This window comes from Plenodomus lingam (assembly GCF_022343315.1).
Source record: "Plenodomus lingam strain CAN1 chromosome Unknown contig_19, whole genome shotgun sequence".
NCBI lineage: Eukaryota > Fungi > Ascomycota > Dothideomycetes > Pleosporales > Leptosphaeriaceae > Plenodomus > Plenodomus lingam.
Genome location: NW_027093936.1, coordinates 900,603 through 917,253, shown reverse-complemented (window position 1 = coordinate 917,253; position 16,651 = coordinate 900,603). Strand labels below are relative to the sequence as shown.

Genomic DNA, 16,651 nt, shown 5'->3' with positions numbered 1-16,651 from the left:
AGTGAGCTTATGCCGCCTCAGCGCACCGTGTTGTCGACTTTTGCGTGCCTGTCAAAGATTTGCTATGGAGTTGTGAGTGTGAGGTTTGGGCGATGTCAAAGAGCCGGCTAACGCTGCACGGGCGATCGATGGCGGCGAAGTCTGCGGGGGCCACCCGGATGCCAGTCGTTGGATGGGCGGATCCGCTTCAACAGCCAGGAAGTAGAGTAAATGGTGGGTAGGTATGTAGTAAATGTTGCACGGGCAATCCCACGCGCGTCTTTGATGGGCCGTTTGGGGAGTGGGCGACGAGGAACTAGATGGAAAAGCGATGAGTGTGAGATGCGCGCGCAATGTCAATCTTGGACGGTTGAGGTGCGGCTGTTCATGTTCAGAATCATACCTCGGTCTCTCTCTTTCTTTTGCGCCCTTTGGGGCAACGGGCTACCGGTACCCGGCGCAATCACAAGCCAACCACCTCGAGTCATGTCGCCACCGCCGACCTCCGTGCAAGCCAGTCCGTACTCTACCTGGTGGGGCTTCTGCAACACGCAATGACCTACTGATATCACAGGCTGCTATTGATGCTGAAGATGTGATCAAAGTTACGTAGGTATATCAAGTCTATATTCCGTAGGTGACAGCAACAGCCAACATGTACTTCTACATGGTGAAATCACGCCTCCTCGATGACCTACCGTTACAGTGCTTGACATCGCCGAATCAGTCTCCAATAGGGAACAACGAATGCACCCAGCTGTTCGGATCATACTGCACCAACCTTTGCACCAGTGCATCCGATAGTCTTTCCCCAAAATCAAAACTGTCGTCCAATACCATCGCTGTGATATGAGGATAATGCCAGACCACTGCGAACTTCATCGTTGCCCCCACAGGTCTCTTGAAGTAGTTCGAGTCACCTCCTTCAAGATTCCCCTGGCGATGTAATGTAGACTTGGCTCGTTCTTCGCCGTTCCCGAGGACCTCAAAGGCGTCGAACTCGCCGCAGCCGGTCGACCAACATGAACAAGGCACGTTGTTGCGGTCATTACCGTATTGCAGGATACGTGGGATGGCGGCGTTGAGGAACCAGTATGCTGGTGCGTCCGAGATGAGTCCTTGGTCAGTGCCCTGATTTGGGTAGTGGTCCATTTGAAATTCGATCAAAAAGGCTTTGGATGAACCTGACCAACCGTCTACATGTGGTCAGTATCGAGTCACGAAGATGGCGAGTAAGACGGAGAGGTTGTACAGTGAGATGTGGCGTCTGGCCTCCAGTAGGGACAGTCCTGATCGCATCCTTTGTCTGACATGACGACTATCTCGCGTTCAGAGGTGTCCAACGTGCCATCAAATGGAAGACTTTCAGAGGCGACCTGGCCGCCGTTTGGCATCACGTAGCCCAGTGAGTTTCCGAAAGCACTGTCCGATATTAGCACTATACTCACCAGAAACTACGAAGCCCGTACTAGTCAAATGTGCCGGACTGCTCCGGGTCACCTAAGTTGGCAAGGAACGACAGTCCTGTTGCTTGAGCCGCTGCAGCTGAATTATAGTATGCGACCCGGCTCCAATCGGGAGGACTTTCAGCTCTAGGAAATTCATCTCTTCTGGCCACCTCATCTGCCTGCGCCACTGGTGCTGGCATCAAGGCAGGGAGAAGTGTAGGCTGCCATCTATCTGATCTTGTGACCGAAGGAGTGCTGTTGCAGCCACAATCTGACTTTGGTGCAGAAAGGATGGAATTAGAGGGTAACGGTGCCGAGGTATGCAGACAGGGTAATGGAGGACCGATATACGTAATGTCATCCGTGGGTTCCATTGTAGTGGGTGTTGTGCAATCTGTTATAGTGACAGTCGAGGTAACGGTCAGCTGGCTGCAGCTTGTTGTCTCACATCTTTGTCTGAACGCTGGGAACCAACGAGCTTTTGTTGTCTGGGTCGGTTGCTTGATCGTGCTTGCACTGTGTTGTGAAGCATCTCGCTGTTTTAGAGTTCGCCGACGGTTATAGAAAGGTATGGTGCTTCTCCTGTCCAACGAGTGCATCTCACTGGGTAGTTGATATACTGCCAATTGCGAGACGTTCATGGGTCCACGCAGATGCATAGATACCTAAGGGTGTTGTCAGCCTTGGTGGCAGTACAGCTGCATGCACCATACTTCTCCAAAAAGTGGAGTATGTGGCCCTGTGCTAGAATAGTCTTGACGGGCATGACTGCAAAGCCCTGTGCGCGGATCGATGGAGGTCGTACGATTGTAGGCACCGGGTTGGCTGATGTTGTGGTAGGTGATGGCCTCTACTTCGGAGCAATACCAATTGCCATCCTCGGACAGTACAGCAGTACCAGAACAAAGCTGGCTTGACGTCTTGCTGTACGTGAATGGTAGGAAGATGGCTGAGATGAGTATAGAATGTCTCATGGTGTATGTTTGGCATAGAAGCTGATGCAAAAGCGATTTTGGTTGTATTATTCAAGGGCGGCAGGGTGTGTTAATGGATCAGGTCGTTGGGCGATTGTGAATTCCATTGTAAGGCAGAGGCAAAGGCAAGAGCTACGAGAAAGGCCAGGAGGCAAGCACATGGTCAGAAGTGAGTGTTGAAGAAGGCACAAAGGTTGTATTGTCTAAGCGAGCATAAAGCACCTGCCGGGAGAACCATCACATAAATGAGCAGAGTTCTTGTAGCCATTGACTGCGATGGGCAGCTCCGTTCATCTGCTGCAAGTCAGTCAGGGTTCAGCTTGATGAGTTGAACTGAAAGGACAGTAATTGCGCAACATATCAGAAGAGTCCGTTGAATGCATCGACACCAAGAAGGCGTCTAAAATAAGAGGTACCAGAAAATAAGTATATGGAAATGTTCATCCTTGTGCGATGAGGGAGAGAATGGGTAACGCATGCGTGAACGTACCTGGGTGAAGAGCTATCTGGCGATGAGAAGCTGCCCCCAAAAAAATATCCAGTTGCGTTAGTCAGGCCAACAGTGTCATTCCATAACGAAGGGTAGTTGTTGTTGCGCGGCCAAGTCACATTCGGTGAGTAGAGCTGGCTGATTGTTTGCTGTGAGGTCGCGTTGCTCTCGAAGACTTTTTATTGAAGCTCGAGGCGCTACGTCGCCAAGAGGTCCAAGCGTTTTAAGCGACCACAGCAATTGTGGTCGAGCGAAAATCGATCACGAACTTGAAGTCTTCAGCCCACCACTCACTTCCGTACTAATCGACCAGGTCGCCGTCCGGTAAAATCATCCAACATGGGTCGTCTTCACAGCAACGGAAAGGGTATATCAGCTTCGGCCATCCCCTACTCCCGCAACCCACCTGCGTGGTTGAAGACAACTCCCGAGCAGGTTGTCGAGCAGATCTGCAAGCTCGCAAAGAAGGGCGCCACTCCCTCCCAGTAAGGACGATTGCGCTGGAAGAAGGAAGGCAGATGTACTGACGGAATTGCAGGATTGGTGAGATCCTCCGTGACTCTCACGGTATCGCCCAGGTCAAGGGTACGTTTTGCGCAACTTCAGAATTCCTATTGGGCTAGATACTGACATGTCGTAGTCGTCACCGGAAACAAGATCCTCCGCATCCTCAAGTCTTCCGGTATGGTTGCCTGTCCCAGTTGAAGCGCAAGTCAACAGCAGTTCTGCCTCGGTGCATCTGCCGCGCTATATAAACTTGCCTCTGTTGGTTCAAAGCTGACAGGGTGCCATTAGGCCTCGCCCCCGAGATCCCAGAGGACCTTTACATGCTCATCAAGAAGGCTGTCGCCGTCCGCAAGCACTTGAGCGTCAACCGCAAGGACCGTGACTCCAAGTTGTACGTTTTCGCAGCGTTGGTTCACCCGTTCTGTACTGACTCAATTAGCCGCCTCATTCTCATCGAGTCCCGTATCCACCGCCTATCCCGCTACTACAAGTCCGTCGGTGTCCTCCCTCCCACCTGGAGGTACGAGAGCGCCACTGCCTCCACTCTCGTCGCATAAGCGGTGGTTGGTTGGTCGCGTGGTTATCATGCAGGTAGACATTTAAGTGGAGTTCCATGGGCATAGATGCTTTAAGGATACCCAGCAGGGTCATGATCTGAAATGAATCAAAAGCATCATCTCTGAATTGAATACATATCAACGTGCCATGCTTTCTCTGATTCTTAACATGATTTGTTGCACTTCGGGTATCTCTTGACCTTAACACCTAGTGGCCCATTGCTTTTGAACGCCAGCACACTTCTTCATTGGAGTCCCGCCGAAGTTTTCTACCACTCCTTTGTATGATATCTAGCCATATCCCCATATTACGTCCCCATGTTCCCGCTGGCATGCGAAACCTCGACAGAACCGTAGAACGCGCATTCATGACTCTACCTCTCTCCTCCCCGCATGTACTTTCCCATCTCCACCATCCCCCCACTTCACTTCTCAAGGTCCCTCAATCTCCAGACTCTTTTGCGCCAAAAACTCACTCAACCACTTCAACGGCTTATCCGGCTCGGCAGTCGCCAAATGCTTCATCGCCTCGAGCAGATGCGGCGTCACATTTTGATTCAGGTAGACGCGTGTCGGACTGCCGTGGGGAATGGGTTGCGTGGGTGCGGTTTGCGCGGCTGTGCTGGGGTGCGGCGAATTGCGCGATGAGGCTGGGGCAGCGAGGGTGTGTGCGGGTGTGGGTGCTGAGGAGGGGGCCGAGGGTTGGGTTGCGAGGGTTGCTGTTGTTGTGGTGGTGTTGGTAGTTGGTGCTGGTGCTGGTACTGCTGCTGGTGCTGGTGCCGGTGCTGGTGCGGTAGAGGCTTGAAGGTCTGATGCGGTGGTTGTTGGGGCTGTTGTTGAGGTGGGTTCGGTGGGAGGTTGTGGCTAATTTTAATGGTGTTAATTTTGTGTTTGGGTGTTAGGGGGATTGAGTTTGAGGTCAAGATTGATCAAGGGGGCGTGTATATACCTCTGGTTGAGCAATTGAGTCTGTCATTTCTACATCTGTATGTTCGGTGTGGCCGTTTGTTTGGGGAGTTTGTTGTGTTTCCGGGGCGTGAAGCGTAGGGTCTTGGTTGAGTTCGGCCATTGTAATGGATGTGGGTGGGAGCTTGAGAGTGTTCTTGGTTCGGAGAGGCGCGTAGAGGGATCGATGTCGTTATGGTAAGGGAGGTTGTTGTGAGTTTGAGTGGTAGTCAAGTTGGGTCGACTGTGAGAGCTTCGACCCGTACTTGATGCTCGGCGATTGGGCGGAGATGGCCCATCGGTTCGGACTTCGCACTCCGCGTTAAGATCCTCCTGCGACATAGTCGTTGAAGTTGCCCACGACGTCGCAATGGGTTTTGCAATGGAATTCTAATTAGCTTACGAGTGAAATAAGTTGATTCGATAGCCCATACTGATTGTGATGGAGCTTGTCAGTGGCGCCACAACAGGACATGGAATATCAGAGTGCTCATACTCAAGGTCTATTCAAAACGTCATGTTTCATTTGACAGTGCATGAAATGTGGAAGGACCTGTTGAAGGCGTATAGTAAACAAGGAGATAAAATTTAGGTCATCTAATGTACAAAGTCGTGTCATGACAAATGCAGCAGTAGGTATGAAGCGAAAGGAAAGTGAAGGAAAAACCATCATTAACGCCGCATCATGGGAGCAGTCTTGCTCCATCATCGTTCATCGTCAAACAAAACTCTGTCGTTACACATGCCCATCCTTCATTCATATTCTTCATACTCGGAATTCGACCGTCGCTATGCTCGCATCAACTGCATTAAAAGCACGCCGGTAATGCCATGCAACCACGGGTTCTACCAGATCATGAGAGGGTATCTTTCGACCCAACTACTCGAAACGCTGCCAAACAACTGTTGTAGGAGGATTCGCCTCCTCACTCACTCGACTCTGGCTGTTGGTATCCCAGGTGCCATTGTCCGATAGAATGAAGCTCTCGCTCTTTTCTCTCCTCAATTCCTTGGTATCCCTAGTTGAATCTCTGGTAGACTCCTTTGCCGAGTCCCTACTGTCACGATCCCTCCTTTTCTCGCTCTTCACGGAACCTTTGGATGCCACATCGGCGCTTCTTCCAGCCAATGGGCCATCTGGGTACAGCGCCTTGACAGCGGCACTGCGACTCTCGCACAGATAGTGAGACTTGGGACGTCCACTCTTACTGGACTTCTCTGACTTTGAGGTTCTCTCCGTCCGGTCAGTGTCGCCTGATTTCGTCGATCGATGACTGGGTGTGTAGGTGCTGCCTCGGCGTTTAATCTCGGAGCCCTCTGGGTTGATGTCAGGCAGTTCTCCATCCTTACCAATGTCTACAGAGCGGCGAGTGAGTGTGGAGCGCCGTCTGGAAGACGCAGTTGTTGGACGGCTACTGCGGCGAGATTGGAGATCATCAATCTCATCGACTGCCTCAAGGAGAGGGGAGATGGTGCGCTCAGGGGAGCTCGAACGAGACTCAGGAGGTGTCGGCAATTCCCAGGTGTCGGGTCCATCCAGTGTCGATTGAGCATCAAAAGTAGACTCTGAATATGACTCTGGGAGAACAGCGCTTTCCATGGGCGACGGCTCAGGGAACGTCTCTTGAGATGTCTCTGGCGGCGGTGGAGGAGGAGGATATGTAGGCGCAGCCTTTCGCGACCTCTGAGAGTATGGCGAAGATGACCCTAGTAGAGGTATTGAAGTCCTCGAAAACGAGCTCGGTGGATGCGAATTAGCCAGACTTTCGACTGGTGGCAAAACACCGATGAGGTTTCGCGGGCTAGCGAAATCACTCGGGGCCGGAGGTGGACGCTTGTAAGCTGTCACCGGCTTGTATGGTGTCGTATCATCAAAAGATGGTATGGAAGACGGAGGCGGTGGAGGAGTCGACTTCTTCCTTCGATAAGTCTTTTCAGGCTTCTCTGGCGAAGGGGGTGGCGACTTGGATCCCGCCAACAATGACCCTATTTCAGACGCCTCGATCGCGCTTTCGGGAACGGAGCGACGAAGTGCGGGAGGGGAAGGTAAAGGCTCGCGTGGCGGGGGGCATGCCGGCGGCGGAAACTTGCCTTGTTCAGCACTCGGACTCGTCGTAACAGTGGTGTAGGGCGGCAAACCAGCAGATTTAAGCTCCTCGGTCCTCGTGACCACGGCATCTGCATCACTATACAGTGCCAATCCATGATGGAATATGCAACCTTTATCACGCTCTTCCCCATCTCGATGGAAGTTTTCGTGCTTTGGCTCACGATAAATGACTGGGAAAAGCCTCAGTAGGAGTTGAGGCTGCTCGTTAGACTGGGGCGCGACGCCAACTAAGGACCCTATCAGTGTACCTTCCGGTCTGTCGCCTTCAGGTTTATAGGTAGGCCAGTACTCTGGCCCTGTAAAGGAGTGTTCCTGGTCTTCCAATGCAGGCATGACAGCTGTGATCATCTCGCGCTCAAGACGTGCGAAACGCCATGTCTCAGCAGCCACCTTGACGATTCGCTTTACCGCAAGTTTGATGCCCTCTTCCTCTTTCGGATCGGCAAAATGTTTAATAGCGTTCACGATTTCCTCGACAACGGTACCAGCCGCAGTGTTGATGCGTTGCTTGGCCCCACTACTAGTGAAAGCAGCGAGCAATGTCTGCTGGCGCCATATCGCCTCCTTGCGAGTGCTCTTTGCGCGAATATGGGTGCTCATCGATGAGAACAAAGAATCCGCTTTGTCGTACCGAGTTCCTAGGCTGAACAAGAAGGGACCAAAGACACGATAGGTGATCAGTTTGGAAATCGTGTGCGCTATATAAGCAGCCCGAACTTGTCTAGAATCGCAAAGTGTCAGTGGATGATATCGACGTAAGAAGCTGACTTACCTAGACGCTGCAGTATCTCCAAGGAAGGACGGAAGGTTTGATGGAACTTGCGCAAGATCTTCGGCAGGAGGTCGTACGGGGAGATGCATGAAGTGAGTTGAGGCAAGATCGATGATCTGCTTTTGGAGCTGAGAGAACGAGACTAGACTGCACACGACGGTCAGACAGGGATTTAAGATGCGAGCAAAACAACGTAGGGTGGGCAAGAGAAGAGCAAATATTGTATTACGGTGGAGCAGACGCTACAGATGGTGTATAGAGACATGAGTTGTGCTCCAATTGAGCTTCCAGAAATCCATGCTACAAAGATAGGGCTGTACAACTTCAGCATGCTTTACTGTTCCCAAGGAAACTGCAAGAGACATCGAAGGTACCCAGCCTTATCCTTGATAGCATGGCTCTACTGTTACCTTCGCTCTCTGTGCGGTCTGCTACCACCGGGACAACATTGTAAAAGCTGCACACGAATTGACTTACTAGTATGAATCACCCTTACTCTTGATTTCCGCAATATCCCCATAACACTCCATGAGCTTCTCGAGGCGGGACTTCTCCGACTCAATATTCATGGCAACACTCCTGATGACATCCCTCTCTTTCTTACTCTCTTCTTTCAGCGCATTGAAGCGCGTCATCAGTTCCTCATTCTCTCTAGCCAGCTGATCAGCTCGGGCCCTCTCCTCATCAGCCTTCTTGATAGCATCGGCGTGGAGTGCGGTCCAAGCAGCATCAGACTCATCTTTGGCCTTCTGGTACTGAAGCTCCAGAAGATCGCGCTGCTCTTGCCAGGCCTTCTGGAGACTTTCGCGGTCCTCCAGGTGAGCCCTGGTAAGATGTTCGCGCTCAGCGATCCAGACTTCTTGACTTTGACGCTCATGCTCGATAGCTTGTTCGCGATCGATTTGAGCAACAGCCAGCTTATGCTCAAGCTCAGCGCGAACCTGCTCAAGCATAGCTTCATGGTCGCGCAGTTGCCTTTGATGCTCAGCTTGGAGCTCCTCCTTCTCTTGCATAAACACTGCGGCAGCCTCCTGTCGTTGGTTCTCTGCGATGATGTCCGCCTCCTTCAGCTTCTTGTCGAACTGAATAGCGAGGGCGATTTTCTCGGCATCGTTCTTGGTGTTTGTAGTCGACTTCCAGTCTTCAAACTCCTTCCAAGCCTTTGCATGAGCATCTTCCAGCTCCTTGTACTTGGCCTCCCAAGACTTCATTGCTGCGTTTTGCACTTTCCTGGTGTCTTGAACCTCCCTTTCTGTTTTGTATTTTAGCTCACGTAGTTCCTTGACTTGCTCTCTTAGATTGTCAATCTGGAATCGAAGCTGAGCTACCTCAGCAGAGTGCTTGCGATCGAAGTTGTCAATCTCGTCCTTCAAGTCCTCGATCTCCTCATCCTTTGCTCTTATCTTGGCTTCCTGTTCTACGCTTGCTCGGCGGAGTAAGTCTTCTCTCACACTTAGCTGACTGTGTGTCTCTTTGTACTTGGCCAGCAAAACATGCAAGTCAGGGATGGCCTGCGCGATGCGTGAAAAGACGTCACCAGAATCTTCGTCTGTAGATACGTTTTCTATAGCATGCACAGGATAGTCCCTTGAGCCTGAGGAATCATGTCGCTGAGGTGGACTGCCATAAGGAGGATACCCCGGTGGGTACTGGTTCCACGACTCTTGGTAGGGAGAGGAGGAAGAGTGTGAGGAGGGGCCATAAGGATGATGATTTGGATAGCCCGGCTGACTCATGCCAGGGCCAGGATTCTGGTAGTATGGTGGGGCTGGCGGTGCATAGTATCTGGGATGATAGCCTGGAGGAGGCGGTGGAGGGTTGGCGTATGACGGGTCTACGGGCACTCGCGAGGCGAACCCGCCACGATGCGCTGGCGTAGACCCCAAAGTGGGTCCACGCGAAGTGTCATGCGGCTCACCGCCTCGAAACTGTCGCCTAGACCGGATTAGAGCTGAGTCCGACTCGTCTTCAGACTCGAATATCGAATTTTGCCTGGAAGAGATTTCAATGTCAGTCAAGCATTCACTGTGGCTAGCAGAGTGTATGAAGCCTGATGGAGGGGAGGGGGTCACGAGCCTGCTGAGCGTACTCGTGGGTGTAATGGCTTACTGAGGGGGAGGGGGTCTTGGCGATGCGAACATCGTCGGAATATTGTGGAAAACGTTATTGCGTAATGACATACCTAAGATGTGCTCTGCCCATTGGTGGGCTTGGAGCGGGCGGCCTGTTGTTTTCTATCAGTTGGGTGACGGCCTGCGGCCTCGGTGCGTGAATCGGATCTGAATCCCGTGATCTTCGTTTCGGCGCTTCACCCCTCCTGGAATGAGGCGATTCTAGGTTCCGGTTTGAAAACCTCGGGTCTGACCAGGAAGGAGGTGGACTGGCTACTGCAGGTGGTGCTGGAATGCTTGCTGGCTGCATTGCTCCATCGACCACCTCAGCACCTCGCAGGGGTTGCGGTGAAAGTACACGAGCTGATTCGCGTGCCTTGATATCTGGAACAGCGTTCGCGTGGGTCTTCTGCATGTCTCCTATCGCCGTGTTTGAAGCATTGGGAGATGATATAGACTCCAAGTCTGCTCTTCCAACAGTATGTTTTGTGTCATCATTTGCAGCCAGAGTGGGCGGTTCACGCAAGGCCTCTTCTGCAGCAATCCGGGCCGCCTCAGCCTCTTCAGCTTCCTTGATCGCCTTCTTCGCAGCCTCCAGAGCAGTTCGCGCTTCGGCTTCGAGTCTTTCTTGCTCAGAAATTTGATCGACTGTGTGCTTGTCCTCCCCAGCAGCTGTCTTGACTATTTCTTCTTGACCTTCGGGTAGTCCTTCCTCTTCCCCAGCTACAACGTTATCATTCTGCCCGTTCTGTGGCTCCTTTTCAGACTCTTGGTTTTCGAAGTCTTCACGGCGCTTTGCCTCTTCGGCTTCGATTGCTTTCTGGGCTTCAGCAATGGCCTCAGTAGCCCTCCTGATCTCTTCTTCCTCGGCAAGCTTCTGTTCCTGATCTTTTCTATCCTGCTTCTCTCGCTCGATGTTCTCGTGCTCAGCTCGTGCAAGCTCAGCGTCTTCTTTTGTTTCTCTTTCTTGCACTTCCGTCTGTTCAGCAGCTTCTTCTGTAGGTTGATCTGCATCTGCAGCAACTGCTTCTCGAGTCTCTGGAGTCTCAAGAACTACAGTAGCGTCTCCTACCCTAGGGCTCTCTGGTTCTTGAGAAGCTGCCTGTACTTCTGGAACCTCTGGTACTTCAGGAACCTCTGGAGCTTCTGGAACCTCTGGAGCTTCTGGAACCTCTGGTACTTCAGGAACCTCTGGTACTTCAGGGGCCTCTGGTACTTCAGGAACTTCTGGTGCTTCTGGAACTTCTGGTGCTTCTGGAATCTCTGGTACTTCAGGAACCTCTGGAGCTTCAGGAACCTCTGGAGCTTCAGGAACCTCTGGAGCTTCTGGAGCTTCTGTTGCTTCTGTTGCTTCTGTTGCTTCTGTTGCTTCTGTTGCTTCTGTTGCTTCTGTTGCTTCTGTTGCTTCTGGTGCTTCTGGTGCTTCTGGTGCTTCTGTTGCTTCTGTTGCTTCTGGTGCTTCTGGAACTTCTAGTGCTTCTGGAACTTCTAGTGCTTCTAGGACTTCTGGTGCTTCTGGTGCTTCTAGTACCTCTGTTTCTAAAGGAGCTATTGGTGCTTCAGGAACCTCTGATGCTGTGTTGATGGTAGGATCTGCGTCTGGAACTAGGGCCGGCTCGCTGCTTAGTGTTGCTAGGGGTATCGATTTGTCGTTTTCTGTCTGTGGTTCCATTTTCGATGGTGGGCCGTTTCCCATTGAACTCACAGGCTGTTCAATGACAGGGGCTGGTACCAAATCGTTGACGTCTTCTTGTGTGAGAATCTCCGGTGGGTTGTCAGATGGTGATTCTGTCCCTGGAGGGGTTTCTTGTGGTTGTTGAGTTGATTCGTCCGTCAGTTGGATTACTGGATTGGTGTCTTCGACTTGAACTTCGCTATGTTCAATTGGCTGCAGACTTGAATCTTCCTGATTCACCACTGGTTGCCCTTCGCTCGGAGGTGGCTCGACGTCGGCCGCAACTATTGCGTTATTGGCCGACAGCTGTTCGCTTGGATCCGTCAGAAGGGCCTCCGGATCCTCAGCAGGTGCAGAAGTGGGTACTTCTTCCACAGGTTCGAGAACCACTGGCTTGGCAACCTCCGCCTCAAGTGGATATGTCCGTTGCTCGGTCTGTGATGGTTCTTCGGAGGGTATCTCTGCGGCTTGTGCGTCTAATGGCGCTTGGGCCTCGTCCGCAACAGTTGTTGGCGCTTCTGCTGTCAATGATATGCCTTCAGGCTCGTCTGAGAGGGGCTCTGCAGGTGGTGGCAATGGTGCGCTGTCAGGTGGAGCGGTCGTCTCTTCCACCTGCTTGGATGACTTCTTGCCGTTCTTCTTTGCCATGATGGCACCGTGATAGATCGTCGTATAAATGTGCAAAGACAGTCACGAGCGAGCAGACGATTTGTGTGCTCTCACAACAAAACCGAACAATCACGAAGTTGAGGCTAGGCGCCTGCTTGCGTGGCACGACAACGATGGAACATGTCAAAAAGTGATGAACACGCGCATAAAGACCTATATAGGGTGTACTGTAACGCCAGGCCTCGTGAACGAGCAGGGCTCCGATTGTGATGCAAGCGTGGCCAATGGGAGAGCGGCAGGAAGGTTGCCAGCTCATCGAAGAACGAGGCTACCAGTCTATGCGCCCCAATTGAAACGCCGTCGGCCTTACAGCACAATCTGATGTGCACGTGGAGTATATCTAGTTGCAGAGAGTCGCTTCATTTCGTGCTCTGCTCTGCCACGAAGGTAGCCAGGCACGGAGCAGTATCAAGGAGATATAGACAAAATAACATATGAAACGCTCACGAGTAGATAGAAGCAGAAACTACGTACCGCAGCGCTGGCAATTTGCAGTGTGCATGGTGGAAAAATTTGGCTCGTATGCACCAAGTTGCTGGTGCGCATGTGTGTTATGCGCTGGTTGGCCCATCGGAAGGCGACGTCAGACGCATGCAAAGCACATACAGATCAGCCACCTAGAGTAGAAGCGTATAAGCACACCCGGCAGCCCGCAGCCTCAAGCGGGAAGGCCAAGCGATGATGCAGCGGTGTGGGTGGAGCGTTTGGGGGGGGGGGGGTTGGGAGGAAAGGGACAGGGGATCTGAGGCCTGACGACGGGGTAGTACAGAGTAGTGAGGTGTCAGACTGTCCCGAAGCGATGTTCAATTGGTGTCGAAGCCTTGACGTGAGTGGTGAGTGGTGAGTGTTGAGTGGTAGATAGGGAGTAGTGAACGGTGAGTAGTGAATGGTGAGTGATGAAAGGAGATAGGTCGGTGGTTGGGGCTACAGAGAGTAGTTAGGCGTGTGCGCGAAGAAGATGTTAACCATGTTCGGCTAGGTAACTTACAGAATTAGCGCCATCACGTCCCGTTTTATTTCTCCGCTTCCGACGCGACCACCACTTGCTCATCTATACTACATAGTACACCCCCTGCTCTTTCGATCCTGTCGTCACCGGCCTGGCAATGGCACGAAAATGTCATCTTGCATTGCCGCTGTAGTAGGAGGAGTAGTAGCAGTAGTCCTCTCTTCCGTGCCATTGAGCCATTCAAGGCGGCATGGTCAAGCCGCGAGCAGCCCGCAAGCAGCCCGTCGTGCTTTCATCCGATTCTGAGCAGGAGGATGATGAATCACACTCACCGCCTCGCACGCGACCCAAGAGGGGCACACTAACCGCCACCTCCAATGAGCCGCGTGGAGACAGCCGTAGACAGGCACAGGCACAGGCACAGGCACGCCGTGCAGCATCGCCCCAGTCGCGGAAGGCTGCTCCGAAGAAGGCACCAGCTAAATCGCCAGTGAAGCCCAAGGCGGTGACCAAACCGATCACATCCTTCTTCAGCAACGTGCCGCGGTCGCAGGCCTTCTCCCAGCCTACCTCGAGCCCCGAAAAGACTACTGATACACCGCCCGCGCCTATCGATGAGATCCTCGACTCCTCTGATGACGCTCGCCCACTGCCCCTGAAGCCGGCCGCCGCTCTGCCAGTTCGCAAGAGAGGAAACGATGCGACCACCGCTGACATTGACAATGCGGCGCTCAAGGCACGACAGAAGTTTCTGCGTACAGGGAGTGGCGCACGCAGCACGCCTCCGCCGTCCCTGCCAATCCGTCCAGAGTCAGAGGATCAGCGGCCTTGGACCGAGAAATACGGGCCAGTGTCGCTCGAAGAGCTGGCAGTGCACAAGAGAAAGGTCGCCGACGTGCGGTCGTGGCTCACAGATGTCTTCAATGGCAAGTCGCGCAAGAGGTTGCTTCTTTTAAAAGGCCCTGCTGGCAGTGCAAAGACGACGACCATGGCCCTCCTGAGTAAGGAGCTGGGAATCGCCATGCACGAATGGAAGAATCCCACAGGTTCCATGTCAACCTCTGAAAATTTCGCCTCCGCTACTGCACAGTTTGAAGACTTTGTCGGCAGGACTGGCACCTTTGGCAGTCTTACCTTCGATGGAGTGTCCCAGGGCAGCCAGCACAGTGTTTCTAGCAATTCGTCTAGCAGACAAAAGCAACTGGTGCTTGTAGAGGAGTTCCCAAATACATTTACACGCACATCTTCCGCTGTACAAGCCTTTCGGTCTTCCATCATCAACTATCTTACCGCGAACACCCAGTCCGCCACTACCTTCTTCAACGGCCAAGCTGATACTGAGCTCTCTGTGACTCCCATTGTCATGATTATTTCTGAGACTCTTCTCTCCACAAATACGGCGGCAGCTGACAGCTTCACTGCTCATCGGCTACTGGGTCCCGCAATCCTTACCCACCCTGGCGTGTCCGTCATTGAGTTCAATCCTATCGCACCCACGTATATGACAAAGGCATTGGACACGATTGTTGTCAAGGAAGCGCGGAGATCTGGTCGAAGAAATACCCTGGGCCCGCAAGCTATCCAACGTCTCGCAGAGCTCGGCGATATCAGAAGTGCGGTCTCATCACTACAGTTTTTGTGCGTACGTAGAGACGATGCCGAAGGCTGGGGCGCCAAGGTCAATTTTGCAAAGAAAAAAGGGTCAAAGGATCTGGTAATGACAAAGATGGAGCAAGAGTCTTTGGAACTTGTGACGCAAAGGGAAAGTACCTTGGGGATCTTCCACGCTGTTGGCAGAGTTATGTATAACAAGAGATTGCCTGAGAGCACGGGGTCACCGATCGCGCAGCCACCAAATTGGTTCCCTGAGAGAAGAAGACCAAAAGCATCAGAAGTTAACGTTGACACTCTTATCGATGAGACAGGAACGGACACGCAAACATTTGTCGCTGCGCTCCACGAGAATTATGTACTGTCATGCGGAGGGGCGGATAGCGAAGAAACAATCGACTCCATTGAGGGCTGTATCGAGGCTCTATCTGATGCCGATCTTCTTTCGCCAGATCGTTTTGGCGCTGGCTCTGGCAGACGAAACCTGCAGGGGACAAGTGCCGACAACCTGCGTCAAGATGAGATGAGTTTCCAGACCAGTGTGCGTGGACTCTTATACAGTCTACCAACTCCAGTAAAGAGACTGGCACCGCCACCTGGCGTTATGGGCATCAAAGCGCACGGCCAGACCACCACATCTAGCGCCCCAAAAGGAAGCGCCTATGTCATGTACTATCCCGCATCATTGCGAATATGGAAGCAGCAGGAAGAAATTGGAGGATTGCTGGATATGTGGATTACGCGTGCGCAGCATGGGGATCTCCTGGCCGCGTCTCACGGCGCACCGAGAACCGCTAGTGCCACTGGTGGTGTGGATACGTGGAGGAAGAGTCCATCATTTGCCTCCACCGCATCGCAAACAGCCACTAAACCTTCCGATGATGAGCAACTGTCTTCCGTTCTACTCGGTAGCGGCGGCTCCGCCCGCTTCGAAATGTTACTCGAGCGTCTTCCCTACCTCCCCACCATTCTGCGCAAATCGCACATGCCGTCTCCATCCACCGCAGCTACCATCCGCGAGATCCAGAAGATCACTGCTTTTGGAAGGGGCGGTGTGAAAGGCAGCACCGATGACGACGACGATGCTCAAGATGAAGCCGTTGCTGGACATCTGGACGAGCAGGAGCTGTGGAGTACGGATCAGCCTGCGGCTGAGACGCCGAAGAGGAGAAAAGAGGTCAAGTTCCAGATTAGGGAGTCAGAGCGCGAGGCTGCGGTGCCGGGGATTACCGACTCGGCTACTGGGCTTGTGTTGAGCGATGATGATATCGAGGATTGAGTACGGGGATGGAGGGGGTGTGTGTATGCAGATTGTGTGTCGAAGAAGCAAAGAGATATGTATATGTTTATATGATCCAGATGACCTTTTTCGCGCTAGGCATTATAGTTGGAGTAGACCTCAAGTCTCGAAATTTTGGGTCAGTTTAATAAAATATAGAATGCGACTCCCATAAACAACCATCGTTGTCAGTTGCGAAAGCATGCCTTCAATCCTATTGGCCCCTTTTTTTCACCTCCGATCTTACAGAACGGAAATGATGGCAGTTTACATGGTTTGTGTTACGCGAGACGAAGATGGGTGTCGTGGGATGATATATGATAGTGGTGGTGTTGGACTGCGGTAAAAAAAAATTGTGGATGTGTGAGTTACTTTTATTTTTCATAATCCAAAGGTGGAGAAACGGAGAGAGAGGAATGCGGTCACACGAGTATTTGTATCTCAAGATAACATAATGTGAACACTTGGTCTAACAATAAAGCACTGCGTTAAAAGGGTAGCTGCACGTATGGAGAGACTGAAAAATAAATTGGGATATCATGACTGCATACGGGTGTATCAGGTTTTTGTAATCA

General features: G+C 52.3%; 5 protein-coding genes across 5 annotated transcripts; 2 read left to right on the top strand and 3 right to left on the bottom strand.

The window, feature by feature from the left end:
• Window positions 1–17: 17 nt before the first annotated feature.
• Window positions 18–2,401, bottom strand: IAQ61_004323 (uncharacterized protein; the record flags this gene model as incomplete). The annotated part of the gene is made up of 6 exons (XM_003838929.2): window positions 18–62; window positions 113–185; window positions 761–1,175; window positions 1,232–1,401; window positions 1,449–2,092; window positions 2,141–2,401. The coding sequence occupies 6 exons, from the start codon at window positions 2,399–2,401 to the stop codon at window positions 18–20; spliced, it is 1,608 nt and encodes a 535-aa protein (XP_003838977.2).
• A 766-nt stretch (window positions 2,402–3,167) lies between these two features.
• On the top strand, window positions 3,168–4,190 carry RPS13 (40S ribosomal protein uS15). The gene is made up of 5 exons (XM_003838928.2): window positions 3,168–3,376; window positions 3,430–3,476; window positions 3,532–3,573; window positions 3,687–3,789; window positions 3,838–4,190. Exons 1-5 carry the CDS (start codon window positions 3,231–3,233, stop codon window positions 3,953–3,955), a joined length of 456 nt encoding a protein of 151 aa, XP_003838976.1. The 5' UTR covers window positions 3,168–3,230; the 3' UTR covers window positions 3,956–4,190.
• Window positions 4,191–5,168, bottom strand: IAQ61_004321 (uncharacterized protein). The gene is made up of 2 exons (XM_003838927.2): window positions 4,905–5,168; window positions 4,191–4,819 (listed from the first exon to the last, which is right to left on the bottom strand). Exons 1-2 carry the CDS (start codon window positions 5,022–5,024, stop codon window positions 4,388–4,390), a joined length of 552 nt encoding a protein of 183 aa, XP_003838975.1. The 5' UTR covers window positions 5,025–5,168; the 3' UTR covers window positions 4,191–4,387.
• A 286-nt stretch (window positions 5,169–5,454) lies between these two features.
• IAQ61_004320 (uncharacterized protein) lies at window positions 5,455–12,216 on the bottom strand (the record flags this gene model as incomplete). The annotated part of the gene is made up of 4 exons (XM_066096297.1): window positions 5,455–7,731; window positions 7,783–7,929; window positions 8,260–9,774; window positions 9,965–12,216. The coding sequence occupies 4 exons, from the start codon at window positions 12,214–12,216 to the stop codon at window positions 5,781–5,783; spliced, it is 5,865 nt and encodes a 1,954-aa protein (XP_065953615.1). The 3' UTR covers window positions 5,455–5,780.
• A 1,220-nt stretch (window positions 12,217–13,436) lies between these two features.
• Window positions 13,437–16,076, top strand: IAQ61_004319 (uncharacterized protein; the record flags this gene model as incomplete). Its single annotated transcript, XM_003838924.2, has 1 exon — window positions 13,437–16,076. One exon carries the CDS (start codon window positions 13,437–13,439, stop codon window positions 16,074–16,076), a length of 2,640 nt encoding a protein of 879 aa, XP_003838972.2.
• Window positions 16,077–16,651: the final 575 nt, after the last annotated feature.

What these genes read in the sequence shown, in the direction of transcription:
- RPS13 (XM_003838928.2), top strand. Translation starts at nt 3,231, where the DNA reads ATGGGTCGTCTTCACAGCAACGGAAAGGGTATATCAGCTTCGGCCATC. An exon ending in AAGGGCGCCACTCCCTCCCA is followed by an intron (nt 3,377 to 3,429) that starts GTAAGGACGATT and finishes ACGGAATTGCAG; the next exon opens with GATTGGTGAGATCCTCCGTG. An exon ending in CGGTATCGCCCAGGTCAAGG is followed by an intron (nt 3,477 to 3,531) that starts GTACGTTTTGCG and finishes GACATGTCGTAG; the next exon opens with TCGTCACCGGAAACAAGATC.
- IAQ61_004321 (XM_003838927.2), bottom strand. Translation starts at nt 5,024, where the DNA reads ATGGCCGAACTCAACCAAGACCCTACGCTTCACGCCCCGGAAACACAA. An exon ending in ACTCAATTGCTCAACCAGAG is followed by an intron (nt 4,820 to 4,904) that starts GTATATACACGC and finishes CATTAAAATTAG; the next exon opens with CCACAACCTCCCACCGAACC.